Source organism: Podarcis liolepis (genome assembly GCF_965112155.1).
Source record: "Podarcis liolepis genome assembly, chromosome: 12".
Lineage (NCBI taxonomy): Eukaryota > Metazoa > Chordata > Lepidosauria > Squamata > Lacertidae > Podarcis > Podarcis liolepis.
Window position 1 is genome coordinate 48,227,605 of NC_139563.1, and position 24,183 is coordinate 48,251,787.

Sequence of the window (24,183 nt, forward strand, 5' to 3'; positions counted from 1 at the left end):
CTCTTTAAAAATAATAATAATCAACGCTGATGTGTGTTTTATGGGTCCTGCCAGGCTCTCAGTGAAGACTGCGAAAAATTAAAGCGGGAAGTTGAAGAGCAAAGCCAGCAAGCACATGTTGCAAAGGAAGCACTCAAAGAACTGCAGGTTGGTCCATGATCTGATTGAAATAAGAAACTCATTGAAGCAACTCTCTCTCTCTCTGAGGCTGCCAGTGTGCTTCAATGGTGAATATGCACTGACACTTAACAGACAGGAACCTGAATACAGCAAAAGTGGGTGGGGTGAAACTACGGCCAAGATACAGAGATGCAAGCCAGCATGTTCTGTGCTTGCATACATATTTTTTAAAAACAAATAATATGCCCTTGAACCCTGTTTTCAAGCTGCATAGAACTTGGCATATCATCTCCTTATGCATATAGATCACCCTGTAACATCATCAGGCTCCGATCTGGTGGAACGCTCTGCCACAAGAGACTAGGGCCCTGTGGGACTTGACATCTTTCCGCAGGGCCTGCAAGACAGAGCTGTTCCACCAAGCCTTTGGCCAGGGCACAGCCTGACTCCCTCCTTTGGCAATCCTCACAGAACTCTACACAATGGTTGCCATCAATTTGATTTGAAGTAATTTTTTTTAATGAAATGATTTTAAAATGTTGTCTTATTTTATTGTTGTTAGCCGCCCTGAGCCCGGCTTCGGCTGGGGAGGGCAGGATATAAATAAAAAATTATTATTATTATTATTATTATTATTATTATTAATCACCCTGCCATCACCCCAGGGTCCAGCTGATTTCCTTTTGCCCTCTAGCTGAAACAGGAGCCCAAACACTGGAAAATCAAGAGACTGCAGCACGAATATAGCCATCTGGATTTTAGCTTTCCAAACTCAACCCATTGAGTTTTAGTTTGTGTTTTAATTGTGTTTTGACTCTTTTTGTACACTTGATTGCAGCTAAAAGGGCAAAAAGCAACGTTTTTACAAGTGTTTTTTTAAGAATTGTTGTGGTTTTTATCATTTTATATTGTGTTGAATGTATTTTTAAAATTGCTTTATCAGTTCATAAAACTATAACAATTCTTTTAAAAAAACTTGTAAAAACATGTTGCTCTGTCATGGAGTGTCCATTAGTTTGCTTTCTACCAATAGCTCTTGGATTACACAGCATCTCTACTTCCACTGTTGGTGATTACTGAGATGTGGTTACTTAGATATAGCTTCTGCTGGCCATTTGGGGAAAATACAGGAAAATTGTTACTTAGAAAATCTCTAAGGCTTTGGTGATAACAAAAGGTTAACACTTTGAATGGAGTCTCCTTCTTTGGAGGTCTTTAAGCAGAGGCTTGACAACCATATGTCAGGAGTGCTCTGATGGTGTTTCCTGCTTGGCAGGGGGTTGGACTCGATGGCCCTTGTGGTCTCTTCCAACTCTATGATTCTATGAATATACCCTGCAACCACATCCGTGCAGTTCTCAGTTAGCAAATTTATTAAAGATTTTGAATGGAATCTGAAAAGCCTTCTATACATCTTTTTTATTATTTACCTTTTTTAAAAATCATCTTCCTAGGCTGTGAAAAGAGATCTGTGCACTGAATTGGACCTGGCCATGGATCAGGTGACAGAGTACAAAGCAGCCCAGCAAAAAAGAGATGAGGAGGTGACACAGCTTAAAGAAGACCTAAAAAGGTGGAAACTTTGTTTATCCTGTTGTTTTTTATATAAAAAGTTTTAAATCTTGCAAAGAGAGCTGATGTAGCGTAGTGACCAATTAGAGGCTAAGCTACAAATCAGAAAGTTCTCCGTTAAATCTTTTTGCCCTGAATTTGCTCGGTGGCCTTAGGCAAGCTGCTATTGCTTAACCTCAACCTCACCATCATCGGTACGGGAGGATATTACCGTATTTTTCTGTGTATAACACGCCCCCCCTGTATAACACGATCCCTATTTTGGGGGGCTACAATTTTAGAAAGTGGGGGGAGACGGCCAAGAGTCGTTGAGCTTTTAGGGGGGAGGATTGCCCCCAAAGTTGTTGAGTTTTTTGGGGGGAATGCCCAAAGTTTTTGAGGTATTTGCAGGGGGGGTGCACCAAAAAACACTCACCTGGCTGATAAACGCTACCAAACATGCAGAAGAAGCAACAGAGCGTCTGCCGGCGAGCTGAAAGCAGCCGGCATTCGCACGCCCAACTGCCGCAGCGCTAGCCAATCCACAGCAGCAATCTCAGCAGACTCCATTCTCCCACCCAATCACAGCTGACAAGCTATGACTCATGCCTGCAACCATTCGCCAGCACCAGAAAAATCACTATCCGTGTAAAAGACTAGCCACCCCCAATTTTTATCCTTCTTTTACAGTTAAAAAAACCTTGTCATTTTTTTTATATATAGATTTTTATTAGGTTTTTTTTTAACATATCATTCTCAACAGTAATTAAACATACTTTTACATCTTATTCAAATTTTTGACTTCCATCAATCCTGTCTGAAAACTTTCCAATCTAATCTCTCAGTATGCATTTCTTACCTTCCCTGTTACATTTCAAACTCATAGCCTCATAGCCAATGTCTCTATCTTTTTCTACTTTAGTAGATAGGTAGCCGTGTTGGTCTGCCATAGTCAAAATAAAAAATTCCTTCCAGTAGCACCTTAAGGACCAACTAAGTTAGTTCTTGGTATGAGCTTTCGTGTGCATGCATTCAGTGGTATCTGAAGAAGTGTGCATGCACACGAAAGCTCATACCAAGAACTAACTTAGTTGGTCCTTAAGGTGCTACTGGAAGGAATTTTTTATTTTTTCTACTTTGTAACACTTCATGTATTTCACCTTACAAAACTTCTTGTAGTCCTACTAGCGTAATTTGTTGAATACAGTTGCTCTTCAAATAATTCATATACTTCTTCCAATCTTCTGTAAATCTCTGGTCCCTCAGGTTTCGAATCCTTCCTGTCATTTTGTCTAATTCTGCATAGTCCATTAATTTCGTCTGCCATTCTTCTTTCGTCGGAATTTCTTCTTGTTTCCATTTCTGGGCTAACAATACTATTGCTGCAGTTGTTGTATATAAAAACAATTTAACATCTTGCCTATTAATGTCCTGACCTATAATACCAAGTAAAAATGCTTCTGGTTTTTTTTAAAAAATGTATATTTCAACATCTTTTTCATCTCATTATATATCATTTCCCAGAAGTTCTTTACTTTTTTACATTCCCACCACATATGATAAAATGTTCCTTCTTTTTCTTTACATTTCCAACATTTATTATTTGTCTTATACATTTTAGCTAATTTCACTGGTGTAATATACCATCTAAGGGACGCGGGTGGTGCTGTGGGTTAAACCACAGAGCCTAGGACTTGCCGATCAGAAGGTCGGCGGTTCAAATCCCTGTGACGGGGTGAGCTCCCGTTGCTCGGTCCCTGCTCCTGCCAACCTAGTAGTTCGAAAGCATGTCCAAGTAGATAAATAGGTACCGCTCCAGCGGGAAGGTAAACGGTGTTTCCGTGCGCTGCTCTGGTTTGCCAGAAGCAGCTTAGTCATGCTGGCCACATGACCCGGAAACTGTACGCCGGCTCCCTCGGCCAATAAAGCGAGATGAGCGCCGCAACCCCAGAGTCGGCCACAACTGGACCTAAAGGTCAGGGGTCCCTTTACCTTTAATATACCATCTATACATTGTCTAATACACAGAAAAGTACGGAAATACCGATTTATCTTTCAGCATGGGTGGGTAACCTCCGACCCATGGGCCTAATTTGGTCCACCAGACATTTCCATTTGGCCCACCAGGCCATTTTGGTCAAGCCACGCTCACCTGCCCTACACCTGATATCATAGCACTTTGAGGCCCACCTAGCAGCTTGTCAGGACTCTGCAGGGCTCTCCACAAGCACCAACATACAGCTGGCTCCTGGTGTTTGAGGAGACCCCAGTACAGCAACAGCTGGGATTTGCAGCACAAAGAATAAGACTCCAGATCTAAAAAGTCTAATATATGGAAATTAATCCCCCTCCCCAGATGAAAAACAAGCTCTCCTCCACGGCTAGCATTATTATTTTTTTGAAAACCTGCCATGGTTCTAATGATTCATTATATGCTCTTGAGAATGAAGGGAAACTAGAAACAATGTTGTGATATAGCTGTGCTGTGTGGGAAAGACATTAATCATAGTACTAATTGAGGTATGACTGAGGTCAGGAATGGTTAAAGATTATAGATATATATATATTTAAGGGCTCAAATGGAAGTCAACAAAGCAAATGAGCAAATTCAAGACTACTGCGAGAAACTCAGCAAGACGAGAGCAGACCAAGAAAGCAACGAAAGGAAATTACTGGCTGAACTCGATGACCTAACAAGAACAAAGCAGTTCCTTGAAGAACGGTTAATTGAACTTCTGAGGTTGGTAGCTTTATCGTTAAATATTTCTAACCTGGATGGAAAAATTTTGTCTTTTGATCCCTGGCACGTTCTGCAGCAGAACTAAAGAAAAAATTATAGTGTAAGCCTAAACAAGCAAAATCAGAAGTAACTCCTACTGAGCTCAGTTGGGTTTACTCCTTAGCAAATGGTGTTCAGGATATTAGGATAATCATGATTATGGTCTTTTGTGGAATGCTGGAAGTGACAGACTTTCCAAACCCTTAAAAGGTAAAGGGACCCCTGACCATTAGGTCCAGTCATGGCCGACTCTGGGCTCATCTCGCTTTATTGGCCGAGGGAGCTGGCATACAGCTTCCAGGTCATGTGGCCAGCATTACTCAGCTGCTTCTGGCGAACCAGAGGAGCTCACAGAAATGCCGTTTACCTTCCTGCCGGAGCGGTACCTATTTATCTACTTGCACTTTGCCGTGCTTTCGAACTGCTAGGTTGGCAGGAGCAGGGACCGAGCAACGGGAGCTCACACCATCGCGGGGATTTGAACCGCTGACCTTCTGATCGGCAAGTCCTAGGCTCTGTGGTTTAACCCACAGCGCCACCCACGTCCCTATCCAAACCCTTACCCATGTGTAATACTTCAACCACAGCTCCAAGGAAGTAAGACGTTATTTAGGAACGGTCTTTGCCTCCTTGGGCCTGCAGTGGTTCAAACTTTTGACCTTCTCCATAACTCACTATGAAGGCCCACTTGTTGGATCACAGCAGTTCCTGGCAGGGCAAGAAACGCTGTTACTGAGTAATGCCTTGCAGCCCTAAGGCTGTTAAAGATATGGATATGATACCGTTCTACCTTTAGAAAAGCCAGAGTTGTTACTTGAGCCCTAGGTGCTCAGGAGACATGATGGCAGCAGCGCTGGTAGGAAGTATTCTCTGATAGGAAATATTGTCAAGATACTGCAGGTTGCATCCTCACTGAGGGTTGGCACCACCATGTGGTTGAAGGCAGCAGTCAGGGGATCCAAAAACCCTTCAGGCAATTTGCTTTCTGTTAGCAGAGAGAATCTGTGTGTGTCCCCTTGGCTATTGCTGTTGCAGTGTCTGATTTCCCCTTCCTTGGCTTGTCATAATTGAAACTTGAGTTCCAGTGGAGGGAGGGACTTCAAAAAAAACATTGAAAGCAGCAATTTTGCCTTTAAACCACAAGGTGGCACTCATGTCCCAACCTGTGGTCACCTGTTGCTTGAAATCTCTTTCACATGTAAGATTTATTTGATTTAGTATTTTTTGACATAGAATTTTAAAAACCAAAGCTCCATGTGGTTCCAGTGTAAGCGTAGAATATTGTGCAGCAGGGGTTTACCCCGCTCTTCTCAAATGCTAGTGGATTATTTGCATGGAGCTCCTCATTCACATCAATGCGCTGTGGAGTTTTAGATCAACCAGTGTCTCTGATCCAGTGATCTTCTGCAGGCGATGGAAGCTCCCACGCTTCCAATGCCCCCATTCACTCCAGTGGAAGGGGGGGAAATACCTATGCTCATTTCTTCGTCATTTCGCCATTAATATCAAAGGTGAAACTAACTCAGGAAATCAACATAAATTGCCTACCTTCATGCAAGCTACTATTCAGTTTCCTGGCGAAATCCAGTAAAGATCAGCTCTCCAAAACTGCTATTTGCATTTCAGGGCAAGCTTCCCTTAGCAACAATGGGTGCTCCCCTCGAAATGCGAACAGCAGCTTCAGAGAGGGGTTGTCGCAGGGAAGGATAGTTAAATGTCCCCCTCCACTCCCCATGGTCCTGAGGCTGCTCAAGCTTCTCTATGCCTGCACGAAAACAGCGCAAGTTAACTGCATTTGTGCAATCCTTAATAAGTAAGGAAAAAGGGACGCAGGTGGAGCTGTGGTCTAAACCACTGAGCCTCTTGGGCTTGCCGATCCAAAGGTCGGCAGTTCGAATCTGCGCAATGGAGTGAGCTCCTGTTGCTCTGTCCCAGCTCCTGCCAACCTAGCAGTTCAAAAGCACGCCAGTGCAAGTAGATGAATAGGTACCGCTGCAGCAGGAAGGTAAACGGCATTTCCATACGCTCTGGTTTCCATCATGGCGTCCTGTTGTGCTAGAAGTGGTTTAGTCATGCTGGCCACATGACCTGGAAAGCTGTCTGTGGACAAATGCCGGCTCCCTCAGCCTGAAAGCGAGATGAGCGCCACAACCCCACAGTCGCCTTTGACTGGACTTAAATGTCCAGGGGTCCTTTACCTTTACCTTTTTTAATATGTAACTAATCTTCTTAAGACTAAGGCTTCTCTGAAGCTAATTTTTGTTGTTGTTATTTAAGGGAAAAATATGAGTAAAAAATTGGACAAAAGGTAGCTCATCTATGTACAGTGGTACCTCCAGTTGTGGATGGGATCTGTTCTGGAGCTCTGATCGGATTCCGAGGTTTTTGCAACTGGAGGTGCCTGTTCTGCACATGCGCACAGTGTGGTAGAGCGCTTCTGCACATGCGTGCGAGGTGAAACCCGGAAAAATACTTCTGGGTTTGCCACATGCGTATCCCGAAGTATACGTACGCATAAGTAGAGGTACCACTGTATTGTGAAGTGATACCTAGTGTTACATCTATGGCTCAAGTACTAATTCAGCAGGAACAGCATGGCCTCTGGCTCTTTGCAGCCTCTGCAAAAAATCTAGCAGTGACCATAGAAAAATAGCAGTCTGGGCCATGGAAAATGCAAGCTGAAGAACCAAGCCCTAGTGCATGAGCCGCAGATCTGATCCAGCCAAAGGGCTGGATCCAAAGCTCCCACAGACAACCCACAGGCCATTTTGACAGGTGGTCGAGGCCCGTCCTCTGTCAATCACCCAGCATCACCACGACATCTGGTGACTCAGTTTCAAAGGAAAGGGCCAGGAGCACACTCTGAAGTGTACTCCTGATTGGTCCTTTGCATCAAAAAGTGACCCCTTTTTAAATTCGGCACTGCTGCAGCTTGAACTTTCCAGCCCCTAGCATCATCCAGGAAAGATGGGGCTGGTTTGGAGGGGTCCAGCTTCTGAGGACCATGGGCCCACCACTGCCCTAGTGTTTCCTGAAAAAAAATTGTGGGTTTCTGATTCTAATGGTGGAGCATAGCTAAGGCCACCTGCTCCTAAATCTTTGCGCTGGCCAATTTGCTTGTATCACTAGCTCAACACAGCTCCAGCACAAATATGACCCCAGGGTTTGTGGTGAGGCCAATAGTGCACCCCATCTGAGAAACTTTACTCATTTATGTTCTCAGTTACTTTGCTGATGGCATTTTGAAGAACTGGCTACTTGCAAACTGAACCATCTTTGTTTCTGTTTCCTGTGCAACTGTGGTAGATTCTATGCAATGTAATGTTCTCTCGGCAGTGGCATCACACCTTGCTTCTTAATGATACATCTTCACCACATATTTTGCAATTACTTCAGCACTTGTTAAGTCCTGTGGCTTGTGGGTCACACTTGACATTTTAAACCACAGAGAAATACACTCCCCCAAACAATATCTAGCACAGAAGGCCTAAATAGATTTGAGCAATGCATGTTTAATAAGTCTCCCTTTCATACATGAGTGTAGTTTTTGCTCATCTTTACAGGTTTACCCTCCCTAATTTATTCCCACTTTCCTGGAAATAAGTCCCATTGAAACTAGTGCAACTTGATTCCGAGTAAACATGCACACGGTTGCACTTTAGTTGTTGTTGTCTGAAGGTCTGAAATGGTATAAAAGTCTGAAATGGTATAAAGATGGGAGATTTCAACCTTTTTGACATTTGTAATCTTTAAAAGGTAAAGGTACCCCTGCCCGTACGGGCCAGTCGTGTCCGACTCTAGGGTTGTGCGCCCATCTCACTTAAGAGGCCGGGGGCCAGCGCTGTCCGCAGACACTTCCGGATCACGTGGCCAGCGTGACAAGCTGCATCTGGCGAGGCAGCGCAGCACACGGAAATGCCGTTTACCTTCCCGCTAGTAAGCAGTCCCTATTTATCTACTTGCACCCGGGGGTGCTTTCGAACTGCTAGGTGGGCAGGCGCTGGGACCGAATGACAGGAGCGCACCCCGCCGCGGGGATTCGAACCGCCGACCTGACGATTGGCAAGTCCTAGGCGCTGAGGTTTTACCCACAGCGCCACCCGCGTCCCTTTGTAATCATTACTTGATCATAATTATGAGTCTATTTCACATGTTATCGGTATGTGTTACTAACATGCCCTGTCTTCCTACTAAAACTGTAACATTTAAAACCATCTCACTGTAGGAACCATAATGGCCCTGGCTCTCTAGTGCTGTGGTTCATCTGTTTAAAACAAAAAAACCACTTTAAGATAACTGATTCTCACTTCACCCCAACACCATTTCACAAACTGTTTCTGACACTCTTCTCAGTTTCCAAAACTGTTTGCCATGTGGCATAGGAGGTTCTTCTTGGAGGAAAAACAAGCCTTACCCTCCCTTCAGCTTCACAGATCCTAGCCAGAGTTTTTATTAAGTAAACTTACAAACAGAGGTTCACAAATGTTGGCTTGATCTGCTAACCAGGCGATTATTTGTGGCTGCCAGTGCTACCCTCCCTCCTCCTTTCAGTTCTCTGGCAGACTTTCAGATTTTCTGCATGATAAAATGCAATAGATAACATATTATTATTTAGATCTTATAAAAGTGAAAGATTGAAGCATAGCCAGCCATAGTAGAGGGAAATGGTCTTGAGAGGCTATGTTTTGTTTATGTGCACACATATGGGCTGTCTTCCTTTCGTACCCACCCACATGGTCTTGCTCAATGTCATATATGGAATGCTTGCAAAAAGACAAGCATGGCGTCCAACTAGAATTTTAGCTAAGAATCCATTGTATTTAAATGATATTTGCCTTAATAGGGGAGATTTGTTTTTCCTGTGATGGGCTGGCATTGAATTTTTAAAATCTAAAACTCACAGATGATGAATTGTTATTTATGTACACCTTTGAAAGAGACAAGGATGCCCTCTGGCAGAAGTCAGATGCTTTGGAATTCCAGCAGAAACTCACTGCAGCACAAAGATGGCTTGGTGATGCGGAAGTAAGCTGTTGCCTAGACTGCAAGAAAGAATTTGGCTGGATGAATCGCCGCCACCATTGCAGGTCAGTTTGTAGGGGTGACTTGATAAACACTTGTGAGCAACTGTATTTGGCCGGATGACAAGTAATCAACAAGATGCTATACTGCAGTTTTTCAGGCCACATTTCTAAATAGTGCCATTGTAAATAGTGTCGCTTGGAATTACAGCAAATTCTACCTTAAGTGGCATTCATAATGCATTTGTGGTTTCTGCTTGAAAAGACTGTGGGACAAAAGCATTGTTTGTGTGGATATGGAGATCTTTCCAGACTCGACCTCATCTCAATCTGGAAAAAAATGACAATCAAAATTATCACTGGTCTTCTCCCCATTAATCTCTCTGCAATATTATATAAAGGAATTACTTTATAAAGGATTGTTGGTTTGGGGAATGGGTTGATATAGTTGGCCTTTCAGGTGTATATTTAACTCAGCATCCAATTACGTTACACTCAGAGTAGACCCATCAAAATGAATGGGCCTAAATTAGTCATGTCTGTTAATTTCAATGGATTTACTCAATGTTGGATAAAACCCAGTGTTTTTCCATTGACTTCAAAGGGAATCCAGATTGGCAATATTATGAAGAAGGTCGCTTTCTGCATGTTGGATATTGTATCCCTTAAATGCCTTCATTTTGACATGAAGAACTCTTTTCTCTCTTAAAATCCCATTATTTTTAGAATGTGTGGGCGCATTTTCTGCTACTACTGCTGCAACAACTATGCCATGTCAGAGCATACTGGCAAGAAGGAGCGCTGTTGCCGGGCTTGCTTTAAAAAGGCAAGTGCCATCTCAGTTGATTCTGGATCAAACGCAAGCCAGGAAGAACCACCATCAAGCCTGCTAGCTTCACCACTGTCACTGGTCCATAGAGTTATGGGTGAGTCCTTCCTGTGTATAAATGGGATTAAAGTTCTTGGAAAAGAATCTCCTGTGGACTTCAGCTCATATTCTATCCTTGTGTCTGCTTTGGTACAGATAGCAGTGTTTGATGTCCCTTCAAGTCCCATAAGTCTATAATGAACACTGAGAAGTTATGTTGGCTTACTTTATATGCAGCATAATAACACTTTCTTGTTTTGTGTCCTTTGTTGTGGTACAGTTACAAATGAAGCCTCTAAACCCACAGATGACGCCGTGTTTGATATAATCACCGACGAGGAAGTGGGCCAGATAAAGGAAGACAACTCGGTTCACAATGAAAGCCAAACTGAAGAAGAATCTTTGGACCACGGTATAACCGATCTGTAAGTAAACATAATTTATACACATATGCACACACACACACACACACACACACACAGAGAGAGAGAGAGAGAGAGAGAGAGAGAGAGAGAGAGAGAGAATCTGTTGCAAAGTAGAATAGGCTTGTAAAGGGCAGTGGCGCAGCATGGGTTTCTAGTGCCCAGGGCAAGTATCCTTGGCACCGCTCATCCGATAGGCTGGAATGAAGGGGCAATAGCAGAGGGCGCCATAGCAATCAGCTGTCACCCAAATCCTCTCCTCAGTCTGCCCATGCGAACATGGGGAGATTTTCTGTGTGAGGGGGAGGGTGCACTTTTTTATTTATTATTACTACTACTATTTTTTTTTCTTTAAAATTGTGTGCCCCTAAGAGTTTTGCACCCCCCAGTAACTGCCCCTGTGGCCCTGCCCATGCTATGCCACTGGTAAAGAGCCCTCCATTGTCCATGGGAGAGCGTAGCTGGGGAAGGAAGGTTAACTCTTGCCTCCCCAGCTGCACTCTTGAGGAAGATCACCCAGCCAATTTTGTTTGGAAGAAAGTGAAAACACACTTTTTCAAGTCTAACCACTGGCAAGGAGGAGTGTGCCTTTGGTGTCCACAGCAGTGTCCACAGTTTGCAAACATGCCCATGGGCCCGGTCAAGGTTATCAATCCCAGTTTTAAAGGTTTCCCTTCCCACAGTCAGGCTTATAAACTAGACCAGAGCTCATCAAGGGGTGGGGAGGCTTGTGGGGGTGGCTGGGGGGGTAGCATTTGGAGGCAGGAATTGGCATGTGTAATCAAGTCCCATTCCTTCTGCCAAGGTAACATCTACTTTCACCCTACATAAGAAAAATAAAACGTATAGCCCACAGAAGTATGAACTAGTATGGCTAATTGATTCCTTCAGGGTTTATAATCCTATGAACCAGGGTTGGGGAGCCAGTGGCTCTCCAGATGTTGGGCCCATCAGCTCTGCCAGCATGGCTAGTGGTCATGGATGATGGGAGTCATAGTCCCTGCTGTAAACACTGTTAATAATTCCTGTCTGCCTTGCTCATATCAGAACTGTATCAAAGTGCCCAGCAATGAAGTGTTTGTTCGTTTCCACAATGTGAAGCAGCCAGCTCAATGTCAGGCAGGAAGCTTGCATGAGAATGCCACAGACACTTCTGGTTAAGAGTGACAAGGATTCAGGTTCGCCGTTTCATTTGTCGGCGCACATTTCCTGCCCAAAGTGTCTGCCTCACACAAACCTCCCTTCCCTTTTTTGCTTGCTCACACCAAAAGAGCAAAGTTTTGATGCCAGTGGCAAAACTGCTGACTTAATGACTTTTGTGAGCAAAACAACCTTTTATCATACATGGTGGGGGATGTAAAATTGTTTTTAAAAAATTGGAACGAGGTATATAAGGAACTGAAAAAACTATTTAAGATTTCGTTTATCAAAAAGCCAGAGGCTTTTCTGTTAGGCCTAATATCTAATGACATCCCCAGAGATAATAAAAATGTATTCCTTTACGCAACAGCAGCGGCCAGAATATTGATCGCGAAGAATTGGAAGGGGGAGAAAATACCATCATTGTTAGAATGGCAAAGCTAGCTCTGTGAGTTTGTGGAAATGGCAAAATTGATGGCAATCATTAGAGGCCATTCAAAACAGAGAATAATTAAAGAATGGGATGGAGTGAAGGAATACATGAAAAAATACGGTTCCGGAACTGGAATATTAATAGATAATATGTAAAACGTGCAGGGGTAAGCAAGGAAATAATAAAATCAATTGAATAATTATTAAGCTACAACAACACAACAAGATAGAAGAAGTTAAAAGAAATATTGAGATCACAAATGGGTGAAGGGGAGTGGGGGTTATAGGGGAATTTATAAAAATTTCTAATATAATATTTCTAATTGCGTTGCATTTATATATAGCAAAGGGAAGTCTATAGCAATTAGGTATATTTTAATCTAGTCAAATATGTAATAGGCTTATGTTACAAAACGAATTTGGATTTTGAATTTGATGTTTGTAATTCTTTTTTGGTTTTGGAATAAAGTTAAAAAAAAGAGAGTTTTGTGAGTAAAACAAAAGCAAAAAAGGAAAACTGGGCAGAGAATGCAGAAGAAGGGTAAATCTCAGACTGATGGCTGGAAAATTAGTGGGTCTACTGTTCACTGAAGGTAACCTTCACTTCCTTGCAACTATTTGAGGCCCCTGAAAAAAAATATATATGGAAGGCTAGGAGATGCCTCCCAGTGTTTGGTGGAGTTCAAGGAGCTGTGGGGGAAGAAGGGGACAGGAAGTTTTCCTCCCTTTAACTCACAGTTCCTCAAAACAGTAGACCTAGGGACTACCAGTGGGCCTCAAGCCATTTTCCTGCTTGTTGCCTCATGAGTTGGCTGTCCTTCCCTGCCCCATAGCTATGCTGTAGCCTTTTGGTTAGACTGATGCCAACCCTAGCAACTCCTTCTAGACTTTGTCAAGGTGCCCCGGAAACAGAGGAGTTTGTGGGCGTGGGAGAGGCCTCTCTGCTCTGAGGGAAAAGGGCCAGAGAAGGTGCTGAAGGAGATTAGGAAGAGAGATTATAGCCTAAAATTCTGAGGTGGTGATGATTAACTGGGCATAGAAAGGAAGGAGATTAGAGAGAAAAGCTATTTTAGGAGGAAGAGGTGAATGGAAAAGGACCTGGGAGGAAGGTTGAAAGAAGTTGTCAGTTGGAGAGGAGGGTGGAGTAAGATACAGGTGAATTGTGGAAGGGGAATGGAATAAGAAATTGCAGGAGATGGGTAAAAATACCTTAATTTTTGCTCTATAAGACTCACTTTTTCCCTCCTAAAAATTAAGGGGAAATGTGTGTGCGTCTTATGGAGCGAATGCAGGCTGTGCAGCTATCCCAGAAGCCAGAACAGCAAGAGGGATTGCTGCTTTCGCTGCGCAGCAATCCCTCTTGCTGTTCTGGCTTCTGGGATTCAGAATATTTTTTTTCTTGTTTTTCTCCTCCAAAAACTAGGTGCGTCTTATGGTCTGGTGCGTCTTATAGAGCGAAAAATACGGTGCTTTCAGAGTTCTGTAGGGAGTGGGAAAGGGGAAATACAGTATAAACAGCCTTCTACACTTAAAGCCTCTGGATGACCAAGTTGCGCCTAAAATTGGGGGAGAGGGGGTTATGTCACAGTGCCTCCAGAGCAAGTGTTTGTTCTTAGTTTGAGAAAGCTGAGCTATGGAACTCCTTGACACAAGAAAAGACGAGAGATACAAACACTGTGTATGTTTTTTGTTCTTGTGTATGTTTTTGGTTCTCCATGAACATCTTTCTTTATTTCTTTATTTATATAAAAAAGATTCATATGGTGAGTCAAAGCAAGTAAAAACATGGTTTGCAAGTTCTTGCATGCCAACCACCTGAAAAGTGTGTCCGCCATTCATGCTTTTCCAAACTGTTTTCATGACCAGCTTTGAATTGCAAACTATCATGACTTAACGTTCATAAAGTACCCAATGTTTTCGAAGCGCTGTACAGAGGTTAAAAGATAGTCCCGGCCCACTGGCTCACAATCTAATAATCATGATGCAAAAGGGGGGTGGGGGTGGAGAGAGACAGAGAGGGCAGAGTAAATGAAGCCTTTACCAGGGACAAGATGGCCATCTCCTTGCCAGTATGTTCTTCCTGGGAAGCAGTGTGTTCAGCTTCCCACTGGCACTTCCTTAAAATAAGGGCAAATGCTAACCTAAACACCCATTCAGCATCTCTTCCATAGCTGCTGTATACCTTAACGCAATTGAGTCTTTTTTCTCTTTTTTTTGGAAAAGTTTTTATTATTAAAATAATTAAGCATTAATACACACATATTGCGAATATACAAGCATACAAACATACATTATCTGTGGGATTGAGTGTAGGTATGTTGGAACATTTTTAAGGATTGTATGAAATGTAACGCAATTGAGTCTTTTCTCGTAAGATGCCTCTAGCATAAGAATCAGGGTGGCAATGACATTCTGCAAAGTTTGCTTGTAGGGAAGCTTTCACCAACTTTACAAACAGGATAGCTATGTTGAGGAGATTCTGCCTGTTGCTTTTGCTCGCGCGAATGCCCAGGGCGACTAAAACCGAAGCTCCACAAAAGAGATGCTCTTCAAAATCCTCTTACAATGGATACATGCTTGTTTCCTCTGCGTTCTGTGTGGCGGTGCAGGATTTTGAGCAATCATCATCCGTAGTTTGGCATGGCTTCCTGGTTTGTTCATGTTTAGCACATCCAAGCTTTTTAAGGATTTTTACCAGGTTCCTCCTAAACTTCAAACCGATAAAGAAATAGAGAACAGGGTTGAGGCAACTGTGGAAATAAGCAATGGCTTCCGTTACGATCAAAGCATATTCAAACCGGAACCCGTTGTCCATCATGACGCTCTGGTCCGCAGCACGAATGAGTTTCAAGATGTTATAGGGCGTCTGTGTAAAAATGAACACCACGACGATGGCAAATATTATTTTTAAGGATTTCTGCTTGCGGAAGCCCTTCGCGTAGAGTAAAGTTTTTGTGATGATTGAGTAGCAAAGAACCATGACCAGCATAGGGCAGAAGTAGCCAAGAGTCATTTGAATTCCTTCGGTGAGCATCTGCAAAGAATTTGAGGGGTAGTCTGCAATGCATACCTTTTTGCTATACTCCTTCTGGGTGCTAAATAAAAACTGTGGCAAAGCAAATAGCAATGAAAGCACCCAAACCAAAATGCAAACCATTTTACCCCAGACTATTCTTTTGGCTTGGCTGATGTGTGCTTTGGTGGCTTGGACGATAGCAAAATACCTGTCAATGGTTAAGCAGGTGAGGGTTAGCATGGAACCGTACAGATTCAAGGTGTAGAGGCCTCGGATGATTTGACACAGCAAAGTGTAAAAGATCCACTCCTTAGCAGCAGAATAAGCCCAGAATGGCAAGGTGCAAAGAAAGCACAAGTCAGCTACAGCCAAGCTCACCAGAAATACATCCGTCAGCACCTTTACTTTTTCATAGAAGATGAAAATGATAAGAACCAAAGTGTTCCCTGAGACTCCAAAGATACAGGCAAATGAATACATGCAGACCAGGAAGACACTGCTAAACGCTGTAAACGTCTTGTGTGCGCTTTCATCGTTCTGAAACGTGGTGTTGGGGTATTCAGCAAAATAATCATCATCGGTAGCCATGTAGCCTGATTTCTCAAATACCTGTAAAACATACACATTTCAAAATTGTCTCAGTAGGTGGATTGTAATGTCTCTCTACATTGCTGCAAAACTCTTAAATTTAACTTGCTCTGTGATGAAACCACATAATCATTGACAAGGGACACGATATAAGCCCTGATTATGTAATGCATATACCCCCATCTACGGTTGTGTTTGCCTTATCTACCCCTGAGTGGGGAGGAAGTCCATGTAAGCTAACTTTTGAGACGTAAGATGTAGATCGGTAGATTCAAGCCAGTGTTGCTTGGGCTGAGTTTCGAACTCTTGGAAGTGTTTGTACAGTGGTACCTTGGTTCTCAAACTTAATCCGTTCTGAAAGTCCGTTCCAAAACCAAAGCGTTCCAAAACCAAGGCACGCTTTCCCATAGAAAGTAATGCAAAATGGATTAATCTGTTCCAGACTTTTAAAAACAACCCTTAAAACAACAATTTAAAATAAATTTTACTATCTAACGAGACCATGGATCCTTAAAGTGAAAGCAATAAACTGCAGTCACACAATCAATCAATCAATCAATCAATCAATAGCTGAACTGGGTTCCACACAGTCACAAAAATAAAAAAGAGAGTTGCAAAAACACAAAATAAATAGCAAGAACAGACAGACCTCAGCCTAACACTCAAAATGGAAGTGTACTCAAATCGGAAGTGTAACACTCAAAACAGAGCACATTTGGCTTCCAAAAAAAGTCTGCAAACTGGAACACTTCCAGGTTTGCAGTGTTTGGGTTCCTAGTTGTTTGAGTAACAAGGTGTTTGAGAACCAAGGTACCACTGTGCATTGTGCACAGTTTATTGAAAACCGTCATTAGCAACAACAGTAAGATTCAGATAGACAGCTTGTTTTCCACACTCTGGTTATCTTGAGGTAGCAGCCCCTGAGCTGCTTTAAACCTCTGTTTTGTAATATACTTGTTCAAGGCCTAAATTCAAAATTTTAAATTAATTTAAGGAGGCCACAAGACCTGGCAAGGTAAGGGTTTTAAAAAAAATCTTTTCCATCACAAGAAAAGTGATCATGTAAACCAGGAGTGGGGAACCTCTGGTCTGTGGACATCATTGATGAGCAGGGATCAAAGCCTTTTGCAGAAACGCTGTTTGAAGCAACTCATTCTTTTTATTTGAGGAAGCAGGTTGTGGCATCAGTGGTATTGTGGGCGGGGGGAAGAGCAGTCTCACCCACCCACCCTGCTGTCACCAACACAGAAATGTGAGCTGCTTCGAACAATACTTTTGCAAAGGACGTGCAAGGCAGCTTTAAAGTGTTTTGCAAAAGCACTGTTTGAAGCAGAAGCCACTCTTCTCATTTAAAGGTGAAAAGGTCTGTTTCAAAGAGCACTTTTGCAAATGGCTTTAAGGCAGTCCCCACACTGCCATTTCAGTCTGAAACAGGAGCACAGGGACTGTCTTAAAGCCTTTGCTAGCCTCCCCACACTCCCCTTTTAAACCTCTGCGATTAGGAGTTTACAGAGAGAGCAGGAGGCAAACTTGCAAAGTTGCACAAAGGATTTTGACAGGTGGGCAGGGATTAATGAACATCATTCTGCACTAAAAACTTTTTAAGACCCAGCCATAATTATACAGCAATGAAACCCACATCCAAGCAAGACTGTATAAAGTATGCACATTTGTAAAGGTAAGGTGAAGGGACCCCTGACCATTAGGTCCAGTCATGGCCGACTCTGAGGTTGCGGCACTCATCTCGCTTTATTGGCCGAGGGAGCTGGAGTACAGCTTCTGGGTCATGTGGCCAGCATGACTAAGCCGCTTCTGGCGAACCAGAGCAGCGCACGGAAACACCATTTACCTTCCTGCCGGAGCGGTACCTATTGATCTACTTGCACTTTGACGTGCTTTCAAAATGCTAGGTTGGCAGGAGCAGGGACCGAGCAACGGGAGCTCACCCCGTTGCGGGGATTCGAACCGCCGACCTTCTGATTGACAAGCCCGAGGCTCTGTGGTTTAACCCACAGCGCCACCCGTGTCCCTAAGCACATTTGTACATACTGCTTATTTTTCAAAATGTACTGCCAGCAGCCTCAGGGAGAAATCACTGATATGCATGGAACAGAAATTCTGCCTTTTGTGAGCTGGAACTCCCACCCATGCATCCCATTTCCCTGTTGTTTAGATTTTGTCAGTCATAGCCAGTATCCATTTAAAATCTCTTTGAAGTCATAAAGGCTAGAAATCTAATTTTTTTAAAAAAACATGCAGAGCTTCTTAGGATGCTGAATTCTGCACATGATTCCATATTATGATCTTGCACAGCCCCGGTGCAAAATTGCAGAACATACACTGCACTGATAATAAAATTCTTGGGGGCAGCATGCTTAATCTACTGGGGATCAAGTATTGGACTGGACCAAGGTACATTACTTGGCTTCAAATCCCCACTCAGCCCCAAAGCTCACTGGTGTTCTTGGACCACTCCGTATCTCTCAGCCTTACCTAACTCACAGGGTTGTGAAGATAAAATTCAGAGGGGGGGAAAAACATATGCCACCTTGAGTTCCGTGGAGGAGAGGCAGGTTCTAAATGGAATAAGTAAATAAAAATTAATTGAGTCAAGCCGTAGGCCACTTAAGTTACATGGAGTCCTTGCCTCTTCCCCTTCATTTTTATCACAATTGTCCCTGCACTTTTAGCTGCTCTTTCCTTGACTCCCCAACATCTTACTCTAGCTACTGTTCTCCATATGATGCCACACAGGCTCACTATCACAAGGGAGTTTGGAACTGGGTTGCCAGAATCCCCTCCTGCCAAGCAGGAGTGGCAAGTCAATAAGTAAACTGGCCATCCCCACCATTTGAATGGAACTATTTAATTCAGGAACAGGCATTCTGTGGTCTTCCAGACATGGCTGGACTGCAACTCCCATTATCCCTTGACCACTGGCTGGGGCTGATGAGAGTTGAAGTCCATCAACACCTAGAGGGCCACAAGTTCCACCTTCCTGATTTAACTGGTAGTGTGTCAGGAACGAGCTGGCAGTAAATCACACTGTGCAAGTTGGAGCTAACTCCTTATTAGCAAGGACAAGATCTGAACAAACTTGGCGGAGTCTCAGGCCTGATGAGAACAGCAGCTCATCCCTGGAAGGTCTTGCCCCATGGATCTGTTGCCCAGATGGAAAGTCCCTACCTCCTCACAGCTGTCTTAAGTTCCCTCCTCTTCTGGGTTTCCCCACAAGCAATCAGAGCCTGTGCCAACTTCTCTGCCCTTTTCTTGCCTCATCTGGTTCTGGGAGTCCAGTAAGGAGGACAGCTTGTCGCAGCAAGAAGGGCTCTTCAGCAGCCCAACTCATCTCTCCCTCTTGACCTCCCTCCTTCTCTGCTTCAGCTTCTGCCTCTGATTCTGGACTTCTCTCTGCCACAGACTCTCCCAGCTCACTAAGCCCTGTCACCTCTCCAGCTTCTGACACCACCTCCTCCCAGTCGTCTCCCTCTGACCACTCATTGTCGTCCCACCACCAATCCCCAGGCTCTGAGTCTTCTTCCCTTGGGGGGTTCCCCAGCTGGTTCCTCCCACCATTCTTCTGCATCCAACCAGTCTGTGACACAGTGCCCCAGATAATTATTCTAATTTGTATTTGTTGGTGAGGCATCTGGGATACCTGTGAGTTAATGATAAACGAATACATTTCAATGTTAGCTTCTCTTAACTTGTGTGTCACTTTCTTGAAGTTGATGGTATAGATGACAGGCAATAAATTACCGGAGATAGGATCTCATTGCAAGACTAGGCTTTAGAGTTTCATTTCTTTCATAGCACAGTGTTTTTCAAACACTAGTAATAGCAAAACCACAGAGTTATCTGTGACTAAATAATACCAGAAAGTATACTCATGAAAAGGCAGCTGTAGCCATCAATCCCATGTCAGTATTGAGTGAAAGGAGCTAAAGAGCCGTACTTCATAATCTGGGTGTACTTCACAAGCTGTGTTTTCACGATAACAAAGTTGACCTGGACCCTGAAAGAAACAACATTTCCCAAATTGAGCTAGAATATGACTCATCAACAGAAAAGAATGTTCACATTAAAAGAGTAAAACTAGCAATCTAGAAGAAGAAGAAGAAGAAGAGTTTGGATTTGATATCCCGCTTTATCACTACCCTAAGGAGTCTCAAAGCGGCTAACATTCTCCTTTCCCTTCCTCCCCCACAACAAACACTCTGTGAGGTGAGTGGGGCTGAGAGACTTCAAAGAAGTGTGACTGGCCCAAGGTCACCCAGCAGCTGCATGTGGAGGAGCGGGGAGCAGAGCCAAACAATCCCACGGAAAGAATTTTGTGGGGGTTTGGGGGAAACAGTGGCAATTTTGTGTTGTTTTGTGCAGTCATGGTTCCTCCTGATTGTGTCACATGGCTAATAGGAAGCTGCCTATACCAGGTCAGACTATCTTCTGTCCAAAAAGTAGCTCTCCAGAGTATGGATGTAAGAACACATCATTTTCCATTCCACTCTGTATTTGCTGCATGCAACAGTGTTTCCATTTTGCTGCAGTTCATCTTTTGCCAAAAACAACATTATTTGTCTCGCTGTTCATTGTGGCAAAAGGACATAACTTATATAATTTGCACAAAGCCATTACATTATTGCACCCCATTCATTTCAATGCAAAGGAAACAAAAGAAGAGTCTTCTGGATCAGGCCACCAGCCCATCTATTCCAGCATCCTGTTCTCACAGTGGCCAACTGCATGCCTGTGGGAAACCTTCAAGCAGGATTCAAGCTCAAGATCCACTCTCCCCTCCTGTGGTTTCCAGCAGATGCAAAGGAGGTGGAAATGTAATCAGTTACATATCGTTGGCAGGCTGAAAACAATGACAGTGAATGTGCCAACAATATCTGGAATTGTTTGTGCCTATCTCTGGTAGATGGGAAAACTCAAATAATAATATATGCCCCAGAAGATGGTTCAAGTGCCCTATTGTCTTAACCTGACTCTGTTTAAGTATATAAGATAAACATATTTTTTTACAGCAAAACCTCTTGGTAAAGAAAATTAACCTATTTCTAACTTGAAAGCTACTTAAGTTAGCTTTCAAGGGGCTTACTAGAGGAACCAACTGGGCCCCGCCACAACCTAATGTTTACAAAGATGGGATAGCTTTCCGTCTGAGGCAAGAGGAGGTAACTACATACCTTGCAGCAGTCAGTGCAAGAGATGCGACTCAGATTCAGATGTCAGCTCGAGGTAGTGGTGGTTGTGTGTATTTATTAGAGCTGCTGCCTCTGGAGTTTCCTTTCAGTGATTTCTTCGTTTTATACATCAGACAAAACCACAAAGCGGGGTAGAAGAAAGAGTGTTGCCTATGCTGCCAGGCTAGGGGTGAAAATAAAGCTAATATGTAGATCTATATCCCAAAATATGTGCAACCAGGGCTGACCAGTGCATGGTCAGTTCATGTTACTTTGGCACCTGAGGCAAAATAAAAATAAAAATCACACTGCCTGCCTGGCAGTAAAAATAAAATAATAAATAACTAAGCATCTGCTGCCCTTTCATGACACACAAAATCACCTGCCTAAGGTGGCTGCCTTACTCAGTCTCTTTATTGCAGTCAGTGAGCTGTATTCAGAAAGAAACTTTGCAAATATATAAAAAATAATGCAAAATAATACCAAACAAAATAGAGAACCGTAACAATAAAATTACTAGTGCTGTAGAATGCCAGACGTAGAAGATAAAATTATGAGTTTGCTCAAATTAGCCCGCGGCAAGTTTTACATGAAGCAGCGCAATATTTCGCCATCCTGAAAGTGTCAACTGCGTCAGGTTTTCAACGCTTGCTTAGAACTTCCTCACACTGGCTTTTCCTGAAGTGTGAGCCTAGCTACTGATTAGTTTATTTGAATTTTGATTTATTTATTTATTTGCAGTTCATCATATTTTAATGTACACTGCCAAGGTATTCTCATATAAATGAATGAATGAATGAATAAAGGTACGGCTGAATGAATAAAGGGACACAGGTGGTGCTGTGGGTTAAACCACAGAGCCTAGGACTTGCTGATCAGAAGGTCGGTGGTTCGAATCCCCGCGACGGGGTGAGCTCCCGTTGCTCGGTCCCTGCTCCTGCCAACCTAGCAGTTCAAAAGCACATCAAAGTGCAAGTAGATAAATAGGTACCACTCCGGTGGGAAGGTAAACGGCGTTTCCGTGCGCTGCTCTGGTTCTCCAGAAGTGGCTTAGTCATGCTGGCCACATGACCCGGAAGCTGTATGCCAGCTCCCTCGGCCAATAAAGCAAGATGAGCGCCGCAACCCCAGAGTCGGTCACGACTGGACCTAATGGCCAGGGGTCCCTTTACCTTTAATTCTCTCTCCATTCAGTAGAGATTACAGCCATGCCATTTAGCATTCAGGTACAAGCGTGTAAGGGCCCTTTCAGAAGAGCTATCCATCTGTAAACTGCATTTACTCATGAACACATGAAAGAGGCAGTCATTGTTTTATGATGACAGCATGTAGGAGCTGAGGCAAGATCCCTGTAATGTATGCTCAGTACTTATTATTTATTTTATTCCAAGGATTTACAGTCTATACCGCTTCTCAGCAGAAAAAGATCACAGAGTTGTTTATGGTACATATGTGGCTGAAACAATATATATTGTAGGAAAACTGTAGCTGTACATGATAGATAGAGAGACTGATAGGAGAGATAACTTATCACATCCTTTTCAATGGAATGGAAAACTGAACTAAATGATGCACATGGTTGGATGAACAAGATATCCTGTGGACTTGCTTATGAATGGGCTTTTTGTGGTGGATGAATTTATAAGATCAAAGCCTGTGAGAGAACCTAAAAAGAGTTGGGAAAGCACCACAGGAAAACTGAAATGTTTAACGCTTTATTCCCAGGCAGGTTTTCCTGTTTAAATCTCCACCTGGCAGGGTTACTATTTGTCCCACAGGTTTTTCTCAGCAGAGCAAATAGCAGGGGGGTTTTTTGAGATGGGTGGGGATAAGATTGGGAAAATAACATTGGTTAAACACCCTGTCCCACACCACTTACCATTCGTTCCCTGGTCCTTTAGGGATCCTCCACCCTGCTTTGATCTAAATAATAATAATCTATGATCTGTTTATGACTCTCCAGACACCACAAAAATATAACTGCATGTAAGCTTGCTTTCAAAATGCTGGCGTGTTTTAGGGATTTGTTTTGGCACAAGTTAATGTATTGCTGGTTATATTTTCATTGGTCTTTTGAAAAGGATTCCAGTGTGTCCTGCTCCTCAAAATGACTAGATAAGGCTTTAAAGGACTTTCAGCTACCTCTTGAAGGCACTTGCCTTCTTGATGAACAGAAATGTGAAGCGAAATGCAGCATTCGTTGAGGTGTTTGCTCCTGAAGAACCATCTTTTTGCTCAAAAGGCGCTGAGATCAGCCTGGCGCAAGTTGTTAAAATCACTTTTGTCCCTGTTGATTTTGTCTTCTCCTTATTTTAGGGGCAAGGCTGCATGCTTACACTACCCAGTCGTCTTTGTCCATGCAGTACGAGAGCTGTTGTAGTGTAATGGCTAGCAGTGCAGTCTTATACACACTTTCTTTGATTCTTTCTGATGGAAAAAGCAGTAGAGGCAACTCCCCAAAGGTAAAGGTAAAGGGACCCCTGACCATTAGGTCCAGTCGTGACCAACTCTGGGGTTGCGGCGCTCATCTCGCTTTATCGGCCGAGGGAGCCAGCGTACAGCTTCCGGGTCATGTGGCCAGCATGACTAAGCTGCTTCTGGCAAACCAGAGCAATGCACGGAAACGCCGTTTACCTTCCCGCCAGAGTGGTACCTATTTATCTACTTGCACTTTGGCGTGCTTTCGAACTGCTAGGTTGGCAGGAGCAGGGACCAAGCAACGGGAGCTCACCCCATCGTGGGGATTCGAACCGCCGACCTTCTGATCGGCAAGTCCTAGGCTCTGTGGTTTAACCCACAGCGCCACCCGCATCCCACAACTCCCCATTTACGTATGTCAAATTGATGCCTGATTGTGCCGAACCTGGGAGTGAATTTTAAAATTGCAAAAATGGCCCTAGTAGAGCCCAGAAAGGGCAAAAAAAATGTGGGAAAACAACGCCCAACAATCCCATGAACCTTTGCAAGTGCAATCCCAGCCCTTGCACTGACCATTGAGGCCTATGGAGAGTTGACATTTGAGCAAGGAGGTTTAGAGGTGGAGCAGACCCCCCCCCCATA

At 43.5% G+C, this 24,183-nt stretch overlaps 2 protein-coding genes across 6 annotated transcripts in view; one reads left to right on the forward strand and one right to left on the reverse strand.

Moving 5' to 3' along the window:
• The window catches only part of FYCO1 (FYVE and coiled-coil domain autophagy adaptor 1), a 54,713-nt gene that overhangs the window by 23,457 nt on the left and 7,073 nt on the right, over positions 1 to 24,183 (forward strand). Inside the window, exons 9-14 of one of the 2 annotated variants that reach the window (XM_083467783.1) lie at positions 55 to 147; positions 1,575 to 1,693; positions 4,244 to 4,411; positions 9,388 to 9,537; positions 10,198 to 10,397; positions 10,620 to 10,764. In XM_083467783.1, the coding sequence (XP_083323909.1) occupies positions 55 to 147; positions 1,575 to 1,693; positions 4,244 to 4,411; positions 9,388 to 9,537; positions 10,198 to 10,397; positions 10,620 to 10,764 (875 nt within the window). The remainder of the gene's footprint in view (positions 1 to 54; positions 148 to 1,574; positions 1,694 to 4,243; positions 4,412 to 9,387; positions 9,538 to 10,197; positions 10,398 to 10,619; positions 10,765 to 24,183) is intronic. The other variant, XM_083467784.1, reaches the window with a different exon arrangement.
• CXCR6 (C-X-C motif chemokine receptor 6) lies at positions 14,533 to 21,417 on the reverse strand. Of its 4 annotated transcripts, none has more exons than XM_083468439.1 (4): positions 21,127 to 21,416; positions 19,893 to 19,952; positions 18,431 to 18,513; positions 14,533 to 15,958 (listed from the first exon to the last, which is right to left on the reverse strand). In XM_083468439.1, exon 4 carries the CDS (start codon positions 15,935 to 15,937, stop codon positions 14,894 to 14,896), a length of 1,044 nt encoding a protein of 347 aa, XP_083324565.1. In that variant the 5' UTR covers positions 15,938 to 15,958; positions 18,431 to 18,513; positions 19,893 to 19,952; positions 21,127 to 21,416; the 3' UTR covers positions 14,533 to 14,893. The 4 variants fall into 4 exon arrangements, with proteins under 4 accessions (XP_083324565.1, XP_083324566.1, XP_083324567.1 ...); XM_083468440.1 differs by having other exon boundaries at positions 19,813 to 19,952; XM_083468441.1 differs by lacking the exon at positions 18,431 to 18,513 and having other exon boundaries at positions 21,127 to 21,417.